At 31.2% G+C, this 13,144-nt stretch overlaps 1 protein-coding gene and 1 pseudogene across 1 annotated transcript; both read left to right on the forward strand.

The window, feature by feature from the left end:
- The first annotated feature begins 3,277 nt into the window (after positions 1 to 3,277).
- Positions 3,278 to 5,031, forward strand: LOC125603928 (LOB domain-containing protein 12-like). Its single transcript, XM_048774630.1, has 2 exons — positions 3,278 to 4,000; positions 4,261 to 5,031. Exons 1-2 carry the CDS (start codon positions 3,839 to 3,841, stop codon positions 4,666 to 4,668), a joined length of 570 nt encoding a protein of 189 aa, XP_048630587.1. The 5' UTR covers positions 3,278 to 3,838; the 3' UTR covers positions 4,669 to 5,031.
- Positions 5,032 to 10,824: 5,793 nt separating this feature from the next.
- On the forward strand, positions 10,825 to 12,619 carry LOC125603927 (annotated as a pseudogene).
- The last annotated feature ends 525 nt before the right edge of the window (positions 12,620 to 13,144 follow it).

The raw sequence follows: 13,144 nt of genomic DNA on the forward strand, positions 1-13,144 counted from the left end.
CTATTTATATTTTTATATATTTACTAAATTATTAAATAAATTATAAATGAGGATATAATTGTTATTTATCACTTTCATGAAACCTAATTTGATCATTTTGACTTTTGAGGTTATTTGGAAAAAACAAAACAAAAGCTAAAAGTAAAAAGTATTATTTAGAAGATTTGTCCCTGTTTTTATGTATCGCTTTTAATTTTATCAGATAATTATAATTAGATAAGTGAACCGATATATTTAAAATGAATTAAGGAGCATTTAACAAAAAAAAAAAGTGAAATAGATATCAACATTCAACTCTGTCTTATTAGACATTCTTATTGACAAAGATCTTTGTGTTTTTGGTACGTGGATAGGTACTAGTCATATAGCTAGCAAATCGAAGAAAAAGTGCACAAATACTTGTTCTTCTTGGATTCAAAAAGGTTAGGTCTTTGAATACTGTGTAAAGAAACTACATCTACAATTTTTGGACGTTAATAGGTTATTAATTAGATTGTTCAAAACGATGCTGAAGGTCTGTCTTGTTGCGAGTTCGTATAGATTAAATATTATCCCCATCTCCCATAAAATTAATCACACCTCCAAACTTCACATCCATATTATTAACGATGTCATTTAACTATTTAAGCCCTGTGTGGTGATAGAGTCAAATAATTGCATTTATAATGTCTAAAACAGAACTTTAATTACTTATGGAGTATTGTTTTTATCTTTTAACTTTCCAGTAGTTAAATCAATCTTTATTAACAAGTCGTTAAGGACTTTCAATGTATTTATGTGCAAAAAGTTAGTCTTGATTTCGTGCCAATGGTAAAAGCAAGACCACTTTTTGACTACCATCGTGCAACCACACGCATTCGTTAATGCTATATAGACATTGATCTCCTTTGTCTTGCCAAGAAAAAACATTGGGCATCATTATCTATTATAAACTCTTACTTAAAATACATTTCGGGATTTAAAAATATTAGCCATTCTAAAAGGACTAACGTATTAAAGTTTATAATGAATTTGCTGGTAACCATTTATAATAAGAAAAATATCATATGATAAAATACTTTTTGTTCCAAAATTACATACAGAGAATTTTATTTTTTTTCAAAATATCATTAACTAAAAATAAAAAATTATTTATATTCGGATTTGAATTTAGTCATTAAGATTTAAAATTTAGTATTACAAACAGGGTGGTGTTAGGTTAAAGTCTTAAAGACCTAGAGTTTGGAGAAATTGTCATTTAAATATTTAGTTAATACTATTTTGAATATCATTCTTTGTATGTTATCATATTTTTGTGCTATCTAAGAGATTTGCCTTTTTTGAATATATTATAATTTATTATAAATTTGTTAAAGCCTTTAAATCTTATATACTAAAGAGTGATTCTATTTTCTATCTTCCTCTTCTTGTTTCCAAGATTCAACAAAAAAAATATCTCCAACAATACTGATGGCTTAAATCTGGTGTATAATTTAATTTTTCTTCTGTAAGGAATTTTAATGAATAAAACAGTTGAGGCGTTTAGCATGGTTTTTTGTCTTACTTTGGCTATAGTTAAATAAGACAAAGGTTTATCACCAAAGATGGAGTTTATGAAATTTTATATTTGGCTCTCCGTAATCCGATAAAAACAAATGTTGCTTTTCACGCATCGAAGGCTGTCCTAAGATGCTTCGCAGAGATTCTGTCTTCATGTATTTCTATCTAATCTATTAAAAGAGGAGTACAAAATTAGATTATCCCTTAGTTTTCCACTATATTTACAATAGCATGCCACTGAAGTTATTAATTAACCTATCTTTTAGGATTTTTGTCTTTTCTCTTCAATTAATGTATTTCCAAAATCAAATTCTAACTAAAAAATCATGGTAACAATAATTAATAAACCTAAATTTTAATATTAATTGTCTTTTCTTTTTTTTATTATACATATGTGTGTTTGAAAATAATTAATTCTATATATACATTTCATAATTACATACATTATACGGTAATTATTTTACTAATTCCACATATACATAGTAAATAGTATACAAAAATTTTATTATACATATCATAAAATTGTGATCCATAAAAATAGTTTATACAACAATTTTATTATATATAATCATAAAATTTTGATCCATAAAAAATAAAAATACATTTGTGTGACTTTACAGGTCATATTCTAAATAAATAGATGATATAACTAAGGGTTTACATGATAAAATAAAACTACTCAATATAAACTATAGAATTATTGTGTTTAGAAATGTCATATTAAAAATAAATTAAACGGGTAACTTTTAAAATATATATTATCACTTATACAAATAAATATTTATTTATAAAAAAAACTAACACCTGCGCGGGTGCGCGGGTCAAGCTCTAGTATCTTTTGTACAAGGAGAAATAATTATAATTATCCCAAGTTCTTAATTTAATCAGTGTCTTCCCATGAAAAGTCGGGCCTCCCCAACATTACTATTCTCATAATCACTTCACAAAGTTTAATATAGTGCGAGATGAATAATTAATAGTATAAAGAGGAAGTGTTGTGTGAAGGAGAGATTGGTTGAAGTTTTGATGTGAATGTCTTTCAAGCCAACAAACATTCACATTGGAGGCCATTTCTTAAGGAGTCTCGGTCCTCGTTAGGGTTTCACGTCATTCTCACTTAGATAGTGTATTATCCTAACATTAACCACTTCCTCTCTCTTGATTTATTCCATTCTTATATTTATTAATTAATTTCCTAACTAACTTTTCTGTTCGTGTTAGAAAAAGTCAAATATAGGATTTTTTTTTTTCAAACCATGAAACACTATATATGGATTATATATATTGTTAATTGTTTTGGTTATGTAGAAGGTGAAGTTTATTTCTTTTCTTTTTTTGACTAAAAAGTTTATTTCATTTTAATATTACAAAAATAAATTGTTTTAAAATCGTATCTATGTAAGGATTGTGTTGTATTGGTTCTTTTCATTTTTGATCTAAAATCTCTAACATGTTTTCGTCAGTTGACAAAACATTAGTATTTGTTTCGTTTCAGATCAGTTATACTTATACCTATTTGGACTATGATAGGATATAATTTAAGGTATTGACAATTTTTACTTATGAAATGTACTTCGACATAATACATAGTTTTTTTTTATAAAACAGGAGGATACAGGGGTTGCTTGAATAAAAGCCCTTATATTATTACACAATATAGTATATATTTTCTTATAACCCATGGGTTATTGAGACATCTCACCTTCCTCGACTTCTTTTTTAAAAGAGAGAAAATTGAGACATCGAGAAACTATTAAAATATTGACATATTTTTGTAAACGTTACTGAATAAAGAAAGATAGGTTGGTAGTCTACGACTGTCGTGTGTTAAAGAAAAGAAAAGAGTCAAATGACAACGTGGGGATACTTCTCAAACTGCATTGGACGCCAACCTATCACGCGCCTTTGCGGTGCTCACTCCTTTTTCCTATTCACCGTATTGTTCTCACTCAGTACCTATCACTCAGGGTCAAAACGTCATTAAACACGTTTTTTAACGCCATCGGCTATTAACGTGTAATGTGTATGTATTCCTCTTTTACAAAAAAATGTGTACTATTATAAGCTAATATTTAAAGTTAAAATTAAATGAACACATGTGAACAACCTAGCTCGCTCCCTACAAACCCCTGAAAAACTATTATAAATACACGCCTCTTGGACTATCTCCTTTTAACTCTAAGCTTTCATTTCTTCCTTCTATATTCACAAACTTCAAGAGAACTCGATCCTTAAGCTGTAACGATTCGACTTAATTACTTTGTTAACTAAGACCGGCGTGACCGTGATAAAAGTAGAGATGGGCGGTCCTGGATCATCACCATGTGCTTCGTGTAAGCTTCTTCGACGACGCTGTGCAAAAGATTGCATATTTGCACCTTATTTCCCTCCTGACGATCCTCACAAATTTGCCATTGTTCATAAGGTCTTCGGCGCAAGCAACGTCAGCAAAATGTTGCAGGTTCCATTCGTTCCTATTTGCCAGTAACTATATTATATATTATTATTTTTTCTTCCATGAAAGATTATTCCGTTAGGTTCAAAAAAAAAAAAAATTATTCCGTTGAAAGCTTTCAACATTCTTTGCATATGCTTCTTTAATAGTATAGATTTACGTTGAACTGTTTCACGAATTATGCTTAAAAACTATATGAACACATAAGAATTAATAATGGCAATTATATACAAAAATGGTTACATGGTTGGTACAAATTGTTACAGGAGCTACCGGTTCATCAAAGAGCTGACGCGGTGAATAGTCTGGTTTTCGAAGCAAACGCACGAGTTAGAGATCCAGTATATGGCTGCGTAGGAGCAATCTCCTACTTGCAAAATCAAGTCTCACAGCTTCAAATGCAACTAGCAGTAGCTCAGGCCGAGATTCTCTGCATCCAGATGCAACAGGAGCCAAATTTACAGTCTCATCATCAAATACTTGAACTAGACCAAGACGATAAAATTCTCTTGCTACACAACAACATCGATAACTGCAACAACAACAGTAATAACAACTTGGGTTATGCTATGTCTTCCGGGCAGTTCAACTCTAACTTTGCTTCTCCAAGCAGTATAATGCAAATGCAGATGCAAATGCAAGACCCTCTGAAGCAAGAATCTCTTTGGACTTGACTTAAGCTATTATTGTAATATAATCTTGTTGTTTGGATAACTCATAAGTGAAGTCTCGACAAGTTTGCTTCTTTGCTACGTTGAAAAAGAGAAGATGGGAACAAGTTTCGTGTAAGGAAAGAAATAGTACAAGTCAAAAACTTAAATGCATGCATGTGATGGTGATAAGATGTAGTTAGAATAGAAGCTTTGGAATTAGAGATCTGTTTTTATTTTTCCCTCTTAATTTAGTTCACCATTTCTATTTTTCATCCTCACATCGTTTGAACAGTGAAAATTAGATCTATTCCCAAACCCAGTCTAATTTTCTTCACGTCTTCAAGATTTTTTATGATTTGTCATTTTAAGTCTTCAATAAACCAACTACACTACTTTCCCCCAAAAATGACTCAAAACGTTATAGCGTTCAAATTACGAAAATTTATATGATTTAATAGAGAAGGATATATTTGATGTTTATTTAATAAAATTATTGTGTTAAAAAAAAAATTAATAAAATTATCCTAAAATACAAGCAAATAACTTTTTACTATATATATAGATACTAAATGTAGATTTTCTTTCTACTTGCGACAAAGTGAAGTTGAAATTGAAATCAACATTTTATTCAAAATCAAATCTACATGATTCAACCTTTACAATTTGTTTTGACTTATAGATTTATTCATTCGACCGACCGATTTGATTAATCATAAGCAACACGTCAGAACGTAAAGTCGCCTGTGCTGTTGCTTTTGTACTTAATCATTTTTTAAGCATATGAATTATAATTCATAAATTCGATTAGAAAAGAGGAGGTGGTGGGTTGAATTTGATTATGTTATCTCCATTGCTAGTGTTCATGTGATCAGTAGATGAAGATTTATAATATTGCCTGTCAACACGAAAAAGAGAATCTTATGACTCAAAAAGATTGATCAGTTCCTTCAGAAATTATTATTTATATAATTGTTTTTTTTGGTGAAATATTTATATAATTGTTCTAATGCTCTTAACTTGTTTTTTATGATACCAAGCCAAATAACCACAGGGTGGTGTGCTAGTGGTCTTGAGGTAGTTAACACATCAATATGGACCCGGGTTCGAATACCCCTGTGACCACGGAATGCTTTACGCCCTCCCTAAGTTTAAAGTTATCGCGGCGTTGGTGTCGGGTCCTTGGATAATGGGTATTAGTGCCGGCTGGTTCCGGACCAGGGAGATTAGATGGTTGGCAATCGGAAACCACGTGCAGATTACGGGCCTTTGGGCAAAACGGAAACCACGTGCGGATAACGGGTTCACCTTTGAACCTCCTGTAAAAAAAAAAAAAAAAAAAAAAAAAAGAGATACCAAGCCAGATAACTTAAAAAGTTTAACAAAAAAAAAAAAGCCAGATAACTTAGAAGTTTTTTTTTTAACGCTGATTTATTATGATCTTACAATTATGATATAGGAAATATTACATAGACGATTCGACAATCGACAATACTACCTGCCTTATGAAGACCTACGCCTAACTGCATCACCTGAGCCGTCCTATGAAGATCCACGCCTGGCCAGATTTACTTGCACCATGTTGAAGATCCATTGCAAGTCTTTCCTCTATAGTCTGCATAATTGTTTAATAAACCGCTTTCTCCGGGACTTGAAACCTGGATTTCCTGTAATCTGCAATAAATTGCATAGTGTGGGATTTGAACCCCAGACCTGGATGTAGAAGCCTTTAAACCTTAACCAATAGGCTACGGTGCTTCCACAATAACTTAGAAGTTAGAACTGTCTTATTCGCATCATCTTATTCGCATCATACATGAATAATAAATACTAGGTAATAACCCGCGCCTTGCGCGGGATGTGATTATTAGTTTCGTTATTTTTAATAAAAAAGACAATAAATCTGTTTAATCTAGATATTAGTTAGGTTTTACGTTTTTTGTTTTTAATCTTCTAAAATATAACTATTATTTTAAATTAATATTCATTTTAGTTTATTCGGTTAAAACATTTGATTTTTAGGTTTTTTCGGATAAAAACCTAAAATTAATATTATATGTTTATTTTTATATTATGAAGTTTAGATAGTCGTCATGTCGAACCAATAATTTCATATTATAGTTTTTAAACAGATAATAGTTTAAGAAAAAGAAAAAAAAATTATTAAGACAAATCATTTCACTACAATTTGGTCAATAGTGAAAGAAACATTAAGAAAAAATATTTCAACTTTCAAAAAAATTAGATACTTCAGCTGTGGTGAATACTTAGTTATAAGATGCTCACATCAAGGTGCACATGTATATTTATGTAAAAAGTATATAAAAATAGTTGAAAAATATATAAAGATATTGTTAATTAATATTAAATGACATTTTTGTTTAGAATAATACATGAAAGATAAAATTGAAATTTATTTAAAATAAAAAAGACCTTGACATTGGTCATTTTTTCATCAAAAGAAAATAAAATTACATTCGTAAATAGGGGTGGACACATATCAAGTATATGGATATTTGGAAGCATTTTTGTCGATTCGATTTTTAGCCACCTAGATATTCGGTGACTCGGATATCCGAAATGTTTTAGAATTTTAAAGAATATTCCATTTGATTCGTAAATAAAATAAAATTTTAAAAATAATTTAATAATAACATTTTATTACAAAAATAAAACATTATATAACCTTTTAATTCTAGTACCTAATATAATAACTTTATATTGTAAAACTGATATAAAGTATAATATATATAACATATATATATATATAATTCTTTTCATATATGTATATATATGCATATAACATATCGAATTAGATATATGTTCCTAAAAATATTGGTATTAGTGATTTGCTTCTTTTTTGGATATTGTATTTTAGTATTTGATTTGTTTCGTAGAGTTTCAAATATCAAGATTTTTTGGTTCAAATCAAAACGGATAACAAATCGAATCAAAATATATGAATATTTTGCTCAATTTTATCCGTAAACAATAAAAATAATATATATATAGTTTAGCTTTTGATTCGTTATCTATTTTTATTCGAACCGAAAAATCCAGAGTTTTATTGGAACTATGTATGTGAGTTTTATATTAAAAAAAATCACAAAGTACATAGTGTGAACACATTTATGATTATAGTGTGAACGCGTTAGCATATTTATTATCAAATCATTGTGAAGCTGCCACGTGTCTATTATAATGTGAATGCATTTATTACAATGCTTCTCTTTTAATATATAAGAGATTTTAATTATTGAGATGATATATATCTTGACATTTTACTCGTAACACCTTTCTTTTTTTCCTATAAGGGAACAAAAGTCTTTTTAGTGCGTTTGCCCGTAACCCTTTCTTAGAACGGGGAAAACCCATTTGAGATTTTTAATGTATGATTTGATATTTTTAATGTATGATTTGATATTTTTCTACTAAAAGAAGTTTTTTATAATTTTTATTTATGAGACATTTTTACTGTTTCTTAGTTAAAAGTTAAGAGACATATCTTATATTATACTAAGAATTTCACCCTAAAAACATGCATTAATGTTAATGCTTTTAGAATGCAAATTTATACATTACTCATTACTATTCTCTTAGAACTGCAAATGTATACATTACTCATTAGTACGTTAGATCTAACATCTACTTAATTACACGTAGACGTGCATTTGCTCCATGCACGTGCTAAAACTATAAAAGCAAAAAAAACATTTTACGTGAACTTGTATTTGTTTTGGTAAAACGTAACCTTTTATATTGACCATGTGTTCTCTAATGTTTTCTTAATCTGTCAGAGCTAAGGTACTTAAAAACGAGAAATACTCCAGATGAATGGTTTGATTACAGTGGCAGAAAAAATGTAAGCTTTACATAAATCAAAATTAATTTATGCAGATTTCAACAAACTTTCGGTTGGAGGACTAACTAATTCTGGTTATGTAATTAACTGAAGATATAGTAGTAGAAACCATATTTTATACTTTGCATATGCGATCTTTAAATTTTACATATATATAAGGATGTATAATAAAATAGTGTATTGGACTAATTAATGAGAAATATATTAATTGAAACGAGCTAACGAATGTAGTCGATCGAAGAATTAGATATTGTTGTGAAAAATCTGATTTTGGATCGATCAAATAGATTCCGAAAATAGTTTTTCTCGACACCTGAAAACACACAAAAGCCTCGGCGTTGTTTGTATAATCATGTTTCCTTGGACAAACCACATTAGGAGAAGGATAATATCAACTTTAACTAAAAAGTCTAAAAAGAAAATTAAGAAAATCTAAACCACTTAAAATAAGAAAACCAATTGAAGTAAATGTTAAAAGAAGGATTGAAGTTGCTGTTATGTTGGCGCCGATGACATACATAAGAAAAAATTGATCTGTATGTGTATACACGCTACAAAAAAACATGTTCGACCTTTTTAATCAAGAATTCGGTTGAAAAATAATCGACCGACTTTCCGCAGTCGCGTTTTGTAAATTCATGAGAAAATAGTCAGAAATTTTTCCAAAAATTTCTAAAGAATATCTTTATTTATAAATATCTAAAACATACTTTTTTTATACCAAAAAATCATGAGAAAAATAATCAAAAATATTGGTTGAAGGTGGTGAAAATTTTCCAAACATAGCTATACCATATATTATGTTACAAAAAAAAGTGATCACAAGAATAATACAGAAATTTCCTATAAAAATTATTGGTTGATAATTAGATATGTTTTAGAATTTAATCATATAAAATGTGCTAGTGTGTTTTTTTATAAGCAAATGATACCATCTTCCAAATCCCTTATATACTAAAGCACAAGTCACTCAACAAATAAATTTTTGACATGTGGAAAATATTAAAATAAATATAAAAAAATGCCAAAAAAAAGAAAAATTGTAAATGCTTAAAAAGAAAAACAGTTTTGTATTTCGTGACAAAAAAACAGTTTTGTATAGTAACTGATTTTTTTCTATGTAAAATAAAAATGCTAATATTTCTCCCACTACACCCATGATCCCACTATTTTTGAAACTGTGCATTTTTCACTGGATAAAATTAACTCACGATGTCCTAAATCTAAATTCATTTCTTCTTGCCAAATTTACAATTCTTACTAGATCCATACCGAAACAGTTCTGGCCAAACAGTAGCACAAGAATTAATAGTCTTCCAAAGATATTTTTTCAATGAAAAGAGAAAAAAAAAGGGAATATAAACATGTTGTGGATTGATAGGCTTACCATGCAAAGTTGGAAAAACGAAGGTTATAGTCCGGGTTAGTGAAACTAAAAATGTCTATAATCTCCATGCTCAATTTTTTTTTCATGAACTGAGCTCTCTTCCAACCTATTTATAACTTTTTCTTCTTTTGTTTTGCTATTAGAAAGACAAAAAATCGGGGTTTAAGAAAGACAAGAAAGAAAGACTCTCATATCTAATCTCAGGATGATTATCCTTAGTTTATAGATGCTTTTACAATTTTATAGAATATTATTTTTGTTTGCTTAAGAAATAACCTACACATTCTATTTTTATTTTTCTTATATATTGTTCCTTATCTTTTCTTATATACATGGAGAAGAAATAAAAGATAACAAGTGATACTGACACAATTATTTAGAAAATAAGGTTAATATTTTTACTGTTTTTCCAAGATATATGTTTTCTCTGAATTCTTATATCTAATAATTTATTTGCTGGTTTTTAAAAAGAAAATTCAATATTTTACAATTATCTAGCGTCTTTTTTTTTGACTCGATACAATTATCTTGCGTCTATATTGAAAAATGGTAAATATAAACCAAAGTTTTATTTTGTTTTAAGTTTATCACTGATAAACCTCAAAAATAAAATTTCTTAGGTTTATATTCAAAAATAACATTTAGTTTACCTGTAAACTCTCCATATTATATCTAAAAATATTTTTTACATATTAGTGCCCGTACGTAGTACGGGAAATAACACTAGTTCTAAATAAAGAACTTGAAAACCAAAAATACTGCAGCAAGTAAAGTATATGACACCATCCGACGAAGATATAATATTTAGGAAGGCCCATTAGTATAGTATTGGGCCTCAAAATATTAAATCAGATATTGCTAGTTTTTATAATTTTTCCAAATCTGTAGACTCCCTTACTTTTTGGGGCCTTCCCTTGTCTGCACTGTATATGTAATAATGACATTCAAAAAAGATCAATCATTGCCACGTTGCCAAAAACTGGCCCACACAAAAAGATCTGTTTGTCTTATCGAAAGAAGCAAATTCCAAGTTTGCAATGACTTCAAAGTGCTCATGTCCAATGACTTAACGAAAACTCTGCTCCCACACGGTCGCATATAAAACTATCATTACCTCCTCGGTGACAGTGACCATAACCTCTCACTTCTCAGTTTTCACCCTATGGATCATGCTGAACTTCAACAAGTCGGAGGATCCCGACACCTGGTGGCCATGCCCTGGCCCGGAAGAGGCCACATCAACCCCATGATGAACCTTTGCAAATGCCTCGTCCTCCGAGACCTTAACCTCATCGTCACATTCGTCGTCACCGAAGAATGGCTCGGCTTCATCGGATCAGACCCGAAACCCGACCGGATCCGTTTCTCTACTCTCCCTAATCTCATCCATTCCGAGCTCGTCCGTGCCAACAACTTCAACGGCTTCGTCGACGCCGTCCACACCTTATTAGAGGAGCCATTCGAGCGGCTTCTTGACGGCCTCAACTCTCCTCCTCCGACGGTAATAATCTCCGACACTTACGTTGTATGGGCCGTGCGTGTCGGGGAACAGAGGAATATTCCGGTGGTTTCTTTCTGGACTATGTCGGCCACGATTCTCTCCCTCTTCCTTCACTCCGATCTTCTCATTAGTCACGACCATGCTCTGTTCGAACCATCAGGTAGCAAAGACCTCCTTTTACTCCCGTTCAGATATTTATAAATTTTGGTTCGGATAATCTTTTAAAATTATTTTAAATTTTATTTTTAATTCATATATACTTGAAATTGCTTGATATGGTGGAAACTCAAAAAGATTGATGTTCTAACTGTTATTGAATATAGAAGCAAAAGAAGAGGAGATTGTAGATTACATACCCGGTCTATCTCCGACCAAACTCCGAGATCTTCCGCCACTGTTCAACAGTAACATCCTCCAAGTCTTCAAGAAAAGCAAGTTATGTTTCAATGAGCTTCCCACAGCTAAGTGCCTTCTACCGGTCCTTTGATACCATTCCAAGAACTCTCCGTTGAAAACAAACGTAGCAAACCTGATTACATCAGGTGGCTTGATGGGCAAGCGAAAAGTTCTGTGCTCTACATATCTCAAGGGAGTTTCCTTTCAGTCTCGGAGGCCCAGATGGAGGAGATAGTGGCAGGAGTGAGAGAGAGTGGAGTTCCGTTTCTCTGGGTGGCTCGTGGGGGAGAGTCGAAGATGAAGGAGGCTCTTGAAGGTAGCTCGGGGTTTGTGGTGAGCTGGTGTGATCAGCTGCGTGTGCTGTGCCATGCAGCTCTGGGTGGGTTTTGGACGCATTGCGGGTTTAACTCGACTTTGGAAGGGATGTATTCAGGTGTGCCAATGCTGGCGTTTCCGTTGCATTGGGATCAGATTCTGAATGGGAAGATGATTGTTGAGGAGTGGAGGGTGGGAATGAAGATTGAGAGGAGGAAGAAGACGGAGTTGTTGATAGACAGAGAAGAGATCAAAGAAGTAGTGAAGAGGTTAATGGATAGAGAGAGTGAAGAAGGGAAGGAGATGAGAAGAAGGGCTTGTGACGTCAGTGAGATATGTCGAGGAGCTGTTGCGGAAAAGGGGTCGTCTGATGCTAACATTGACGCTTTCATAAGGGATATTAACAATAGGGGTTTTTGCCAAAACTAACCCACAACTTGATTTTAATTCCAAACATATACCCAAACTTGAATCAAATGCAAAACTAACCTAAAAGCCTAGTGAAATTACAGTTCAGCCCCTTGTGACCAAACAAAAAAACAGAAGCCATTTTTACGAATATAGCCCCAGTAAATCGTCTGAGTCGTCTGAGATGTTGGAAGTCGTCTGGACGACTGAAGTGTAAGTCGTCTGGTACCAGTTTATTTTAAAAATAATTTATAAATCTTGTAAAAAAATATTTTGATGCGTAAAAAATAAAAATCAAGTAATTATAAACAGTTTTAACTGATATAAATTAAGATATGATAAAATTGATTTGTTTTGAAGATAGATGAGTGGAAGTAGTGAATCATGAAATACTTTGGTTTAGGAGTTTGGCAAACATATGTTGTAGTATTGTATGTATTGTTAGGGTTAGATTTTGGAAAACTAAAATGTTTTTTTCAAAAATTAGTTTTCACCTATATGTGTTTATTTATGTGTATAGTAAACACTTTTCAAGTTTGATTTGGTTTTATGAAGTGTTTAATTAGATAATTAAGTTTAGGGGTTATGTTTAGGGTGTGGACGACTTATATTTCAGTCGTCTGTTGAATAA

This window comes from Brassica napus, unplaced genomic scaffold, assembly GCF_020379485.1.
Source record: "Brassica napus cultivar Da-Ae unplaced genomic scaffold, Da-Ae ScsIHWf_423;HRSCAF=653, whole genome shotgun sequence".
Lineage (NCBI taxonomy): Eukaryota > Viridiplantae > Streptophyta > Magnoliopsida > Brassicales > Brassicaceae > Brassica > Brassica napus.

Excerpts from the sequence above, each read along its gene's own strand:
- LOC125603928 (XM_048774630.1), top strand. The coding sequence starts at position 3,839 with ATGGGCGGTCCTGGATCATCACCATGTGCTTCGTGTAAGCTTCTTCGA. Across the intron at positions 4,001-4,260 it reads ACGTCAGCAAAATGTTGCAG|GAGCTACCGGTTCATCAAAG; the intron begins GTTCCATTCGTT and ends AAATTGTTACAG.